This window comes from Sus scrofa, chromosome 5 (assembly GCF_054392235.1).
Source record: "Sus scrofa isolate SSC_HxYL_T2T_F1_AM1 chromosome 5, Sscrofa_HxYL_maternal_Yorkshire_Landrace_v2.0, whole genome shotgun sequence".
In the NCBI taxonomy this organism is placed as follows: domain Eukaryota; kingdom Metazoa; phylum Chordata; class Mammalia; order Artiodactyla; family Suidae; genus Sus; species Sus scrofa.
In genome coordinates this window covers 74,190,936-74,205,471 of record NC_139387.1, presented here as the reverse complement: position 1 = coordinate 74,205,471, position 14,536 = coordinate 74,190,936, and the positions used below count along the sequence as shown (strand labels likewise).

The following is a 14,536-nucleotide window of genomic DNA, read 5'->3' as shown; positions in this document are numbered from 1 at the left end:
TCTTATCTTGGGATATTTCAGTCTCCTTGGCTCCCTAAGGAAGTCAGGTCCTCCTGCGTCAGCGTGATGCCTTCCCTAAGGCAGGATCCATTGGTCCCAAATGGCCCAATGGAGTAGCTACATGAGAAGATGGTATTGACTTGGTTTGAAAAGGTTTTCTCTTTACATGCTTTCTTTTTATGTTTTTTTTTTTTTTTTTTAAACAGTGCCTTTGAAGATGAGACCATGAAGCTTCGGCAGCTGAAACTGGATAATCAGGTGAGCAGAGTCTCCTCTTTTGAAAGAAGTAGACAGCTGTACTGACCATGCTGCTGACAGTCTTGACTCCGACGCCTTGGCAGGGCAGGAAAAGGTGCTACTGTTTGGCAGGAGGCAGCATCTGGAATTAGCGTTCATCGAACCCGGGCTCTGGGCTGTGGCAAGGCCAGAATGCTCTGAGGACATCAGCATTAAAACAGGCCAAGGATTTCTAGTCACTGAAGTTCCTGGGCATCTTTCATAAGAAGGAGAAGAATGTTAACGTTGTATTTCTGTGTAGTGATTTGGGCTTCCTGCCTTAAACACATCTCTACACTGTAACTGCATGTAACTCTAAGATTTTTTTCTTATCTTAAAAGGCAAATCTGAAAATGGTGGAATTGCTGGGTCACATGGTAACTGTGTTTAACTTTTCAAGGAACTACCAGCCTGTTTACCAAAGCCACTGAACCATTTTATGTTCCCACCAGCAATGTATGAGGCCTCCAGTTTCTCTGCTTTCCTGCCAGTACTTGGGATTGTCTGTCTTTGATTAGAGCCGTTTTAGTGGGTATGAAGTGGTGTCTCTTTTAGTCTTGATTTGCATTTCACTAGGGACTGATGACATTAAGCATTTTTAGTGGCCGTGTGTTCTGTTTATCCAGGTCCTTTGCTTATTTTTATTTTTTGATTTTTTTTCCTTTGCCTATTTTTAAATTGGATTAGCATCTTTTCATCTTTGAGTTGTAAGAATTCTTTATATAGTGTAAATCTAGGTTCCTTATCAGAAATACTATTTGTATAATATTTTCTTTAATACTGTGGGTTGCCATTTTACTTTCTTGATGGTGTCATTTTCAGCACAAAGTTTTACTTATTTTTTCTTTTTCACTTGCACTTTGGGTGTCCTGAGACCATGACCTACCTAAGGTTACAAAGACTTGCTCCTGCGTTTTTTTCCTATGAGTTTTACACTTTCTGTGACCTGGTTTGAGTTAATCTTTGTATATGGTGTGAGGTGGGGTCCAGAGCCACTGTTTTGCATGAGGATATCCAGTTGTCTCACCACCTTTTGTTCCCATCAAGTATATTGTGCTTTGATTTTTTACTACTCTTACTAGATACTGCTATTTTCAGGGTATGCAACTCCTTAACTGGCTGCAGAATGTAAAGATGTTCAGATTCTTCCAGTGATGGTGCTCAGACAGGGACCCACCTGAGATGGAGAGCGTTAGTGCCATCTGGTGGACAGTCGATTGAAGTACAACATAGCCCCTTTGGGTTGGCTTCCCCAACTGTGGCTGTGTACCCTTAGAGAAGCAGTCATCAGCGCTTTGCATTGATGCTTTAGGACGTCTAGTTTAGAACTTTTATTCTCATCCTCCCACCATCTCACTTTGTGTGCTAGGCAAGTTGATTATTTCTAGCCAGACTGACCTCTGGCAACTATTCTTTTTTTTTTTTTTTTTTTTGGTCTTTTTTTGTATTTTTAGGGCTTAACCTTCGGCATATGGGAGTTCCCAGGCTAGGGGTCGAATCAGAGCTGTAGCTGCTCGCCTACACCAGAGCCACAGCAACTCTGCATCTGAGCCGTGCCTGTGACCTACACCACAGCTCACGGCAATGCCAGATTCTTAACCCATTGAGCGAGGCCAGGGATCAAATCTGTGTCCTCATGGATACCAATCGAGTTCATTAACCACTGAGCCACGACGGGAACTCCTCTGGCAACCATACTGGTCTTGGTGGTTGTACCTTGTGGTCAGGTGTTCTTTTCTAAGAGTTTTGTAAAGTACCAGCCCAGCATCTCTAGGGGGGTCCTTAGAAAATTGAGAATCAGTAAAGTCTAAAGCTATCCTTAATTTGAGGCTTACATGAGTTTTATTACTTTGTTGGATAGAGTCCTCTGATGCCCTCCTCCAATATAATCTCCTTTATCTCTTCTTTTATTTGGGTATTAATTACCATTCAGTATTTTGCACCTAGGGAATGACAGTAGGACCTACCACCAGAGTCTGGAGAAGACGGATTCATTGATTGGATTCAGTTTCCCAGGGAATTGGGAAATTTAAAGGTTTAGTTTGTGTGACACTTAAAAGTCCTGAAGTCGACATGTTTTAATTTCATCCAGGGCATCGAATAGTCACATTTGGCTCTTTTCCTGACTCCCCTTAGCTTTTCCCAACTTTGTAAGGAGTCCTTTGTTTATGTAGCCTCATTTAAAGCACTCTTAGCTTTTCAGGGAAGGTAAAAACATGAGTTGATGCTGTTACATTGAAACTCAGTTAGTGAGTTCCTGTTGTGGCTCAGCAGTAATGGACCCAACTAGTATCCATGAGGATGCAGGTTCGATCTGGCCTTGCTTAGTGGGTTGAGGATCTGGTGTTGCCATGAGTTGTGGTGTAGGTTGCAGATGTGACTCAGATCCTGCCTTGCTGTGCCTGTGGCTGTGGTGTAGGCCGGCAGCTGCAGCTCAGATTCGACCCCTAGCCTGGGAACTTCCTTACGCTGCAGGTGTGGCCCTAAAAAAGCAAGAAAGAAAGAAACTCAGCACATCTCTTCTCCTCCATCCAAACTCTGTGAGGGTGATTAGAAGTCAGGTGACAGTTTTCACCCAGACAGCAGTTTGCCCATTTGTGGTTATTTATTTTTTTTCTTATTTACAAACTTGGACCATAGGAGGGTATATTCAGTAGCTATAGCCCTGACATTCACAGTTTGACTCTAGAGTTGCTTTTTCTTAAGTTGTTGATCTGAATGGGTGTGGCTAGCACTGGCATGGGTAGAGAAAAGCTTCAGCAGAGACCTCAATAGGATCACTGCGGCCAAGCGTCTAGGCTGCTTTTGCAGGTCTCAGAACCTTGGTTTTGTCCATGAGCCCAGATGTAGCATGTGGCATCTAGCTCTCTGGCTCCCCTTTTCCGGACCATAAACAGAGTTGTTCTTTGGCACAAATGCACACTGGTCAGACTTAACAGCAGTCAGTTTGAACCCAGATGCCACTTTATTCATTTACAGTGAACACTGTATTCCTCCAGTGTGTGTTCACTGCTGGTGTTCACGATGCTATGATCCTGAGAATACAGTGCCCACGAGTTAAACGGAAAGTGAGAAGGCTGATTGGTAAGCAAGGAGTCAGAGGAAACAGAGTTAGATTGTCCTGAGGGCTAGTTCATCTAGGCTGGGAAGAAGCCTTATATAGTTTCCTGTCCTCAGAAGGAGTAAGCTTTCCAGGTAAATAGGACACTCTTGTCTCCCAGAGTCAGTATCTGTCTTTCTTGGACGGGCTGGACAAGCTGTCAGACTCTTGTTTGTTGGCTGCCCTTTTCTCGACCACAAGCCGAATATTCCTTGTGTGTAGAACATCATTTCTTGACCTGTGTTAATAAAGTGGGTTAGTTGTAGCTTGTGTTTTTGTTTCATCAGCCGTTTCACAGTTAGGAGACGCTCTGAGACTAATTAGCTGTGGTCACACAGATAAGCTGTGGCAGTTTCTCCTGTCTTTATACTTCACACTTATCGTCTCTTCAGGCAGATGACTTCTTACCCATTATACTGGACTTCTTAGTTGTTCCCAACTTGGTAGAAGCTCACTTTCCATTCTTTTGTTGTGTTTTGTTTTTTTGTTTGTTTTTTAGGGCTGCACCCTCGGCATATGGAGGTTCCTAGGCTAGGGCTCCAGTCAGAGCTATAGCTTCGGGCCTCCACCACAGCCACAGCAATGCCAGATCTGAGCCAAGTCTGCGATCTACACCACAGCTAAGGTAAAGCCGGATCCAGTTACTTTTTTTTTTTTTTTTGCTTTTTAGGGCCATACCTGAGGTATATGGAAGTTTCCAGGCTAGGAGTCAAATCGGAGCTTCCACTCTGGCCTATGTGACAGCCATAGCAATGTGGGATCTGAGCCAAATGTGCAACCTACACCACAGCTCGATGCAACACTAGATCCTTAACTCACTGAGCAAGGCTAGGGATAGAACCCGCATCCTCATGGATACTCATTGGGATTGTTACTGCTGAGCCACAACAGGAACTCCCCTAATTGCTTTCTAATTGGAATCTTCCAGTTGCCATTTTTTCCCCATCTTACCCTTGGCCCTAATTTGTTTAATTACCGATTACATAAAAATGAGGAAGAAAGCAAAACTTACGGCACTTTAGCTGATTAAAACATGAAAATAGTTTGTGGTTTAGAGGATAATAGTTTTTTTTTCCTCTTCTAATTACAAAAGTAAGAAAATATGGAAAACTGGAAAAATGAAAAATAGTCATCCATATTCTACAACCCTAAGAAATCACTGACACCGTGTTCCTTCATCTTTTCTCCTATTCATATGTGTTTATGTATTTTAAACTTGTGATCATTCTTTGCTAATATGTTAATTACCATGAACTTTTGATAGGTTTGGATGGTCTCAGCTTGGTTAGGAATGCATTTGAATCATTTTCATAGATCTTTATAGGCGTTCAGCAAATATATATTAAATGAAGTAAATAAATCTCTACCCTTGTTTTTGCCTCAATTTTCCATTTCTTTTTCTTTTTTTTTTTTTTTTTTGTCTCTTTTACCTTTTCTAGGGCCACTCCCTCGGCACATGGAGATTTCCAAGCTAGGGGTCTAATCGGAGCTGTAGCAGCCGGCCTACGCCACAGCCACAGCAATGCAGGATCCAAGCCGTGTCTGCAACCTACACCACAGCTCACGGCAATGCTAGATCCTTAACCCACTGAGCAAGGCCAAGGATCGAACCTGCAACCCCATGGTTCCTAGTTGGATTCGTTAACCACTGAGCCACGACCGGATCTCCTCACCTTTCCCATTTCTTAAGTGGGGAAATTTAATTTACAAGAGATTTTATAAGGATCTGTGAAAAAAAGAAATAAAACTTTCAGAGTTCCCGCCCTGGTGCAGCTGAAATGAATCCAACTAGGAACTATGAGGTTGTGGGTTTGATCCCTGGCCTTGCTCAGTGGGTTAAGGATCCGGCGTTGCTGTGAGCTGCAGTGTAGGTTGCAGACTCGGCTCAGATCCCGAGTTGCTGTGGCTGTGGTGTAGGCTGGCAGCTGTGGCTCCGATTGGACCCCTAGCCTGGGAACCTCCATATGCCACGAGTGAGGCCCTTAAAAGCAAAAATAAAAAATAAAAAAGGATCTGTGAAAAACTGTGTATGTTCAAAGTAGCTGGATCTCAACATTGATGACCTGGCTGTCATATCACAATTTTTCCCAGAGAGCACTGCTGGAGAAGAAGCAGAGGAAAAAGCGCCTGGAGCCGCTCATGGTCCAGCCGAACCCCGAAGCCCGGCCGCGTCGGTCCAGGCCAAGGGGCAGTGAGGAGCACACGCCCCTGGTGGAACCTCAGGCTCTGCATGATGGCGTCGTTCTGCATGGTGAGTGTGGTAGCATCTCCTCCTGCTGCTGCCAGGCTTGGGGGCAGGAGGGCCCCCAGCTGGATCAGAGGGACAGTTAGCATCATTACTAGGCACCTTCATGAACTTTTATAATCATGCTCAGGGGCTTCGAGTTGGAATACCAGCCGTGGTCTCATTGGCGGGGTCCCTTAAAGTTCATGTCCATCCTAGAACTGTTGTTTTCGGTGCAGCCCGGCCCATTGCAGAGCTTCCAGGCTTGATGGTTACCTCGGGGCAGAATTAACCTTGAAGCCAGGAACAGATCTTCCTTCTGCTAGACTCAGGGACATCTGAGACAGTGACGGGGAAAAGGAGGAATAGGGCCAAGCACCTCTAAATCCAGCCCCTCGGATGGACAAAGTCTGGACTTCACAGGACCTACTTTGCTTTGTCTCATTCTCAGGCTCTAAAGTACAACATCGGGTCCGTTTTACGTCAGTGGCAGTCAGGGCGCGGCGATAAAATGAGCCCCAGGTAGTAAAGTGGATTACTCAGGTAACAAGTGTCCTCAGGGATGCGAAGGAAGGAGGAGAAGTGGAACCTGCGCCAGAGCCACAGCAACGCCAGATCCCAGCCGCATCTGCGACCTACACCACAGCTCATGGCCACGCCAGATCCTTAACCCACTGAGTGGGGCCAGAGATCGAACCCGCGTCCTCAGGCAGACTTTGTTCTTAAGTGGGATAATTTAATTTACAAGAGGTTTTGTAAGGATCTGGGAAAAACTGCTTGACCCTCTGAGCCACAGTGGGAACTCCTGGGGGTTCTAAATTCGGATCATATACACCAAAAAAACCACCCAGCCAAGTAGTGGATCACACTTTCTTCTTTTTTTTTTCTTTTCCTTTGGCCCCCAGGCATTGACGGTCCTGCTGCCTTCCTGAAGCCAGATGCTCAAGATTCGGAAAGCGGACTTCATGTTCTCTCAGTGGGATCTTCTGTCACAGAGGAGGAGCCTGAAGGAAGTGCCTCGGGGGAGAAGACCGGGGGCCCTGCCTCCAAACCAGATCTTCAGGACATTCTCCAGAGACATGGTGAGGCAGTAAGTTAATTAAGGAAAGTAGAAAATGTCAGCAGCATTAGCTACTATTAGGGCTGTTTCCTGGTTTTGACATTTTATTTGCACCCTGCTCCTTCTGCAGGGCAGCTGCTCGGCACTGTACCCTGCCTCTGTTTCACTGTTTCTGTTCCTCTGGTGATAAGGGGAGAGCTGACGAGCCAAATTAAATCAGCATGTCCTCCGGCTGAGAGTTTTTCCACTGGAGATTGTTTTGTGCCAGTTGGAGTTATCATTCCCATAAATGTCCCTGTACCTTTCAGAGGTCCCTTGCAGTTGTCTCCTTCTTAGAGAACTGATTTTGTAGTGAGGGGAGGGGTTATGTGTCCGCTTCCCAGAGGAGAAAACTGGAGGCTATGTGCCCGGTGCCCACTTTGCTGTCGGTGGGCACTGCTGCGGCCTGGGTGTGACAGGTAGAGTAGGTGCAGAGTCCTCTTGTTCGTTGAGAAAACACGTGTTGCGCGTGTGCTGTGTGTCAGGCCTGCTTCTAGGCACTTAGCATACAGTTGAGCACACGGTTGCTGCCCTCGTGGGGGCGTTTATTCTAGTTGAGGCTTTGTGGACCTACACAGCTACGGGAGCGTGGAGAGCGGTGCCCAACCCAGAGCTGAGCCAGAGAAAGTGATGTCGAAGCCGGAGCCTGATGCCTGAAGGGGCGCGGGTAGTTCGGAAGGGCGGGTGCTCAGTGTGAGGCCTTGAAGTGGGCTGGGGAGGCAGAGAGGTGAGCTGGGCAGGCAGGGGGGCTCCGACTACAGGGCCTGTGGGCATATTAGGAATTTTTCATCTGAAGAGTCACAGGAACCTCAGAGGGATTTTAAGCTGGAGGCTGTCACATTTGGGCTGTAGAAAAATTACTCTTCACTGTAAAGAATGAATTGGAGGGGCAAGCCCGAAAGCAGGAAAGCTGATTAGGAGATGATTTGGCTGATGGCCTGACCTCGAGTTATGGTGTGGTGTGTGCGAGGGGAAAATCGGGAGAAGCGGAAATCCACCGGGGGGCCATGAGAAGGGACGAGAACATTGAGAGGTGGGGAGCAAGCTGAGCCACCAAGGGTGCACGTCCTGCTGTGCACAGGTGTCGGCTCGGAAGCAGCTGGGGCTGACATTCTGCATTTCAGGTGCTTGATGTATGTTAGCTCATATCTGTGGCAGTCCCGAGGGGTTTATACATATTAACCTCTCCTTATTACATGAAAGAAAATTGGTTCTCTGAGAGCCTAGGTAATCTGTCCTAGACCACACTGCTAGGTATTTAGGTGGCACACTTGGCAGAAGAAATTCCATGTGCACAGCCATCAGGTGTATAAAGCATGATGTGTTTGTGCAAACGGGGGCAGATGGCCGAAGTGTAGGGTGTGGCACAGGCAGCGTGTGACATGGTTCAGAACACAGCTCTGGAGCCCGCTGGCATGGTTTTGAATCTCAGCTCTGCCACATCTGGCTGATAAAGGGGGAAAAAGACTTAGCTTTTCTTTGCTTCCTTTCCCTGTCTGTAATATGAGTGTGACCGTGGTAGTTCTCTGCTACTGTTCTATGTTATTTTTTTTAATTTTTATTTTATTTTTTTGGTCTTTTTTGCCTTTTCTATGGCCGCTCCCGAGACATATGGAGGTTCCCAGGCTAGGGGTCTAATCGGAGCTATAGCCACTGGCCTACACCAGAGCCGCAGCAACGCAGGATCTGAGCTGCATCTGCAGCCTACACCACAGCTCACGGCAATGCCGAATCCTTAACCCACTGAGCAGGGCCAGGGATCGAACCCGCAACCTCATGGTTCATAGTCAGATTCTTTCCACTGTGCCACGATGGGAACTCCTCTGCTTTGTTTCTATCCCTGTGGATTTTCCTACCCTGGTATCTCCTATAAACAGATCATACACTTTGCGGACCTTTAAGGATGACTTGCACCGAGCCTCGTGTTGTCAAGGCTCATCCACGTGGTAGCCTGTGTCAGTACTTCATTCCTTTCTGTGGTTGAATAACATTTCATTGTATGGATAAGCCACGTTTTGTTCCTCTCTTCATCAGGTGATGGACATTTGGGTTGTTTCCCCTTCTGGCTATTATGAATCATGCTGCTCTGAATATTTATGCTTAAAGTTTTGTGTAGACATATGTTTATGCTTGAGATTAATTTTTTAACTGGCCTTCATCTGATCCTTGTGTGTCCTTGGGAAAAACCAGTAAAAATAGATCTCAGGTGTCCCTCCTCCGAGATGGTTGAATGTGGGCAGGAAATGGTTTGGAGAAAAAAGCCACCCTGCTTCTTGTTAAATCTTGTAAATGTGTGATGCGTGAGGGATAACTTCACCCTGTGGACCAGAGAAGAGGATGTGGAGTTTCCATCGAAGCTCTGCCTCTTTCTCTTGGGCGGATGCCTCTCCCGCAACCTCTCGCTCTCATGTGTCGATCAGAGTGCCAGCCTTCTTGTGTGACACACCTCATGCTTTATTGTATGTCTCTGTTCCTCGCCAGGTGTGTTCCATAAACAAGCAAGAGGCAAAGCAAAACGTAAGACTTACCAGTACCGCTCCTCAAACTCATAAATGTGAGAATAAAATGGAAAAATAGGTTTTAATCTGATGGTTTGAAATTTTCTGTGTAAACTTGCTCATAGGAGTTCTTGTTGTGGTGCAGTGCAGACAAATCCAACTAGGAGCCATGGGGTTGAGGGTTCGATCCCTGGCCTTGCTCAGTGGGTTAAGGATCTGGCATTGCCTGTGAGCTGAGGTGTAGGTAGCAGATGCGGCTTGGATCCCTCATTGCTGTGGCTGTGGTGTGGGCCAGCAGCTGTAGCTCCAATTAGACCCCTAGCCTGGAAACCTCCTTGGGTACAGCCCTAAAAAAAAAGCTGCTCATAAATCCAAGTAGCAGTATTTCAAAGTTCCCAATTCAAATTAGTTAACTAGGCTAGCGATGAACAAAAAATTCAGGAAAACAAGTGTAACTAATGGAGAGAACAATGGATTATTGATTCTGTTTGTTGTGATAAAATATACATAGCTCAACAGTTACTGTTCTAACCATTTTAAAGTATGTAGTTCCATGGCATTAAGTACATTCACATTGTTGTAAAAATTAGCAGCAGCATCTCCAAAACTCTTTCATCCTCCCAGACAGACTCATCCCCGTTAGACACTAACCCCTCATCCCCCTTCCCAGCCCCTGGCAACCTCTGGACTACTTTCTCCATATATTTGACCCTTCTGGGTGTCTCATAAAAGTGAAATCATGTGGTATTTGTCCTTTTGTGTCAGGCTTAATTCACTAAGCTAAATATCTTCATTCATTACGATTCATTAATGTCACAGCCTGTGTCAGAATTTCATTCCTTTTTTTTAAGACTGAAAATATTCCATTGTGTGTATAGACCACAGTTTATTCAACAGTTGATAGATAGTTGGGTTGTTTCTACATTTTGAAAGTTGTGAGTAATGCTGCTGTGAACATTGGTTGTGTAAGTATCTGTTAGAGTCTCTGCTTTCTGTTCCTTTGGGTATATACCCAGAAGTGGACTTGCTGGATTATATGATAATTCTGTATTTTTTTATATATTGTTTCCACAGTGGCTGCATAATTTTACGTTGCCACCAGCAGTGCACAGAGGTTTCAGTGTCTCCACATCCTTACTAATACTTATTTTCTAGTGTTTTTTTTTTTTTTTAAATAATGGTCATCCTGGAAGTGTGTGTTGTGGCTCAGTGGTAACTGCGGTGAGCTGTGGTTTAGGTCACAGATGCAGCTCGGATCTGGCATTGTTGTGGCTGTGGTGTAGGCCGGCAGCTGCAGCTCCAATTTGACCCGTAGGCTAGAAATTTGTGTATGCTGCAAGTATGGCCGTAAAAAAGAAAAAAAGTCATCTCAGTGCTGGCAAAGTGGCATCTTATTGTGATTTGTGATTTTAATTTCCCCCGAAGACTAGTGATCTTAAGCATCTTTTCATGTGCTTATTGGCCATTTATGTATCTTCTTTGGAGAAATGCCTATTCAAGTTCTTTACCCATTTTTGAGCTGGCTTTGTTTTCTTGTTGAGTTGTAGGAGTTTATTTAATCTGGATATTAACCCTTTATTAGATGATTGCAGATGTTTTCTCTCAGACATAATGTTTCAAAGAGCTAAATTAGGACAGCAACAGTAGGAAGGGGGAAACAAGGGATGGATCTAGGTGAGATTATGAAGAAAGGATTGTCAAAATTTGGATAAAGTAGCCATGTTTTAAGTCAGAATAGCTTGAAATGTGTTTTTTTTTTTTTTTTTTTTTTTTTTTTTGCTTTCTGGGGCTATGGATGTGGCCTATGGATGTTCCCAGGCTAGGGGTCGAATCAGAGCTGCAGCTGCCAGTCTACACCACAGCTCACAGCAACACTGGATCCTTAACCCACTGAGCAAGGCCAGGGATTGGACCTGCGTCCTCACGGATGCTAGTCAGACTCATTAGCCACTGAGCCATGATGGGAACTCCGCTTGGAAATGTTTTAAGCAAGAAAGTTAAAGTTACCTGTGGTTCAGAGGTTTCTGGCCCTTTTTGACGTTTCTCCTTTTCTGCTAGGTATCTCAGGGAGTTTGAACTTTGATGAGGAGGACACTGACGGGGAGGAAGAAGAAGGGAAAAAATTAAGTTCTCATTCACCAAATTCAGAGGCAGAGAGACCCAGTTCTGCATCCAGCCAGAAACCAACCACAGTATGTAGTTCCAACTTTTGCCTTTGGAACGAATGTTAACTGTTTGCTAACATATCTTTGGAATTTCAGTGCCATTACTGAATGAGGGTGGCTTCCAAGATTTAAGCTGGAACTTACACTGAAAGCTCCCAACTCCCTAATTTCTTGTGTCTTGAGCAGCTACTGTGATGCTGTACCCCATTTTAGTACTTTGCTCCTTCATCACTCTAAATATTCATATACTTATTTAGCTTCTCAGAGTTTTCCCTTATTTTGTCAGAAGGCTGAAGACATGTGGGTCAATCAAGAAGTTATTTTGTTCTTTAAGTGTTTCTCAAAGAGAATGTGAGGTTTTCTGACCCAGGCTTCTGTTGCTCACATGTGGCTGTTCTTTCAGGATACAGCAGCTTCTGGGACGGCAGCCCAGCAAACTGATAACCAGCTGGGAGAAATAGACAACTTGGAGGGCTTCGCATACAGCCCTGCCCCTCGAGGTGTCACAGTCAAGTGTCGCATCACCAGGGATAAAAAAGGAATGGACCGGGGTCTCTTCCCCACCTACTATATGCACTTGGAAAAGGATGAAAATCGGAAGGTGCGTGAAGTGATTCTTAAGACAGATCTTGTGGTGAAGGGAGGGTGCTGTGGGATGGGTTTTTTTTTTTTTTTTTTTTTTTTTTGTTTCGCTTTTTAGGGCTACACCCGAGGCATATGGAGGTTCCTGGGCTAGGGGTCTAATTAGAGCTACAGCTGCCGGCCTATACCACAGCCACAGCAGTGCCAGATCCGAGCCACATCTGTGACCTATACCACAGCTCATGGCAACACCAGATCCTTAACCCACTGAGCGAGGCCAGGGATCGAACCCACAACCTCATGGTTCCTAGTCGGATTCTTTCTGCTGCGCCATGACGGGGACACCCCTGTGGGCCAGGTTGTTGATGGGTCTTAGGAGTGGGGCAGTGGGGGGTATACACCATGTCAAGTGCTGGGTCTTCCCTATATCTTCAAAGAGTTCATGGTCTAATAGTCAGATCTATCCCCACCTCAAAGAAGAAGAGTTTTATCCAGAATGTAAAAAGATGGAAGAGAGTATTTGAGTGTAATTATTTTTAGCTTCGTCCCTTTTTTGGGGTGAGGGGTGTTCCAGCGTGCTCTTTGGTTTTTTTTATTACAGTGCAACATGACATCAGGAAGAAGCAGAGCGAGTTTTAGGGAATTGGAGGAATTGGAAAGAGAGTGAAATAGCTTGTTTCTCACCCTAGAAATTCCAGTTTACTTTATATGTGAATTTGAGGCAATTTAATACTTGCCAGTCAACAAGCATCTTGTATTAATACCAGGTCTAAGTGGATGATTTTAAGAGCCTGGAGATGAAATGATAGCAGGAGTCAGTGTTGTTATAACCACTGTTTATTGAGTGTTTACAGTGAGTCGGGCGTGTGCCAAATGCTCTATGTATGTTAGCACCTAGAAGCCTTATGACAGCCTTCCTCCTTAAGATAAGAGTTGTTAGTCCTGCTTTATGGGTGAAATTGCTGGGACTTCAGCAGTGACATACCTTCTCAGTCACACTGAGAAGTGTCAGTGCCAGATTCAAACTCTGATTCCAAAGTGTTGTCACCTCCCCAGTTGCTGCCTCTCCTGCTTCCCTGTTATTGTCCTAGTCTAATAGGGTTTGGGAAAGATACACAGTATTCCCACCTCTGAAGTCACAGAAGTTTAGAAGCACACCATACAAAATGCAGAAAGAAGCAGGAAAGCAGTTGCAGTGGGGGACGGGAAGCCCATGTCCAGGTCCCACCTCTCCCACAGGTGGAAAGACTCTTACTCAGGAAATTGCAATGAAGCTTTTTCAGAAAAATTATTGGAGGTTTTAGGGATGAAGTTGTAAATAATTATATGGAGAATCAAGCTAGTAAATTGAGAGAAGTTGTGCAGTAGGGAACCCCGATAGTGAATTCTGAGAAGCATTATGAGGGTTGGAAAAAGGGGTAAGGACTCTAGAGACTGGTCTCCAAGAAAAGCCCAAAGGGCAGGCACGCTGATGCTGTGATGGGGCAGCGAGACCCCCAGAGCCTGGGCCTGGAGACAGTGGCCTCCACAATAGCATCTGAGGGGCAAGGCCACAGAGCTGTCAGAGGCAAGGCCAGGGACAAGGAGCAGATGCCCCTCACCAAGCCAGGCTCCCTGGTCAGGGACATGAAGGTCAAGTCTCTGGAGGAGACCCATCCCTCCAGGAATCTGAGATGACTGACTTCTCCCTGGGACGTCCCACAAGGAGGAGATTTGGAAGATTATACTAGAGCAAAGCAGGCGTGCTGGCCCGCAGACCAGCGTCAAGGTGTTTGTCCAGCTGTGGCCACCTCATAGTTTTTCATCTTTTTTTTAGGGCTGCACCCAAGACATATGGAGGTTACCAGGCTAGGGGTAGAATTGGAGCTGCAGCTGCCAGCCTACACCAGAGCCACAGGTCAACACTGGATCCTTAACCCAACTGAATGAGGCCAGGGATTGAACCCTCGTCCTCATGGATACTACTTGGGTTTGTTACCACTGAGCCACAAGGGGGACTCCCTCAGGGTTTTTCAGCAAGGAAAATTAAAGTGAATGAAACCTGTTTTTGGTTGTTTTTGTTTTGTTTTTCTAAGGCCCAGAGATGGATTGCTTGGTACCTGATAGGTACTTGTTGAATACTTGCTGCCTGAATAGGTAGGACAAACATGGCTGTTTCTCTTGAGTTAGTTTTTTACTAAACATTTTTTTCTTCTTGTAGGTATTTCTTCTTGCAGGTAGAAAGCGGAAAAAGAGCAAAACGTCCAACTACCTTATTTCCACTGATCCAACAGATTTATCTCGTGAAGGGGAGAGTTACATTGGCAAGCTCAGGTAAGAGCAGCTGATGTGATGCCCTGTTCTTTCTGATACCTTGATTCATAGTTTTAGAACCATCCATACCGTCTTTACTGTGAACACGTGTTGGTGTCGCCTATGTAAAAAGAAGTTAAAAGGAAATCGAAGGCCCTTCTTGGTTTTAATGCTACATCGCCGAGAAAGCGATGGGAACACTTCGGCCTTTGGCAGCGGGCAGAGAGGCTTCTGTCTGTGACAGACCCTCCTCGATGGGGTTTGTGTAAGAGAAAAACATGGAGCCTTGTGATGACTTTC

General features: G+C 45.4%; 1 protein-coding gene across 3 annotated transcripts in view; it reads left to right on the top strand.

Annotated features, from left to right (window-relative positions):
• TULP3 (TUB like protein 3) overlaps positions 1-14,536 on the top strand; it is a 36,654-nt gene that overhangs the window by 17,379 nt on the left and 4,739 nt on the right. For all 3 annotated transcript variants that reach the window (XM_003126566.5, XM_013997835.3, XM_005664076.4), the window contains 6 exons: positions 207-258; positions 5,468-5,627; positions 6,506-6,682; positions 11,256-11,389; positions 11,766-11,963; positions 14,145-14,257. In XM_003126566.5, the coding sequence (XP_003126614.1) occupies positions 207-258; positions 5,468-5,627; positions 6,506-6,682; positions 11,256-11,389; positions 11,766-11,963; positions 14,145-14,257 (834 nt within the window). The remainder of the gene's footprint in view (positions 1-206; positions 259-5,467; positions 5,628-6,505; positions 6,683-11,255; positions 11,390-11,765; positions 11,964-14,144; positions 14,258-14,536) is intronic.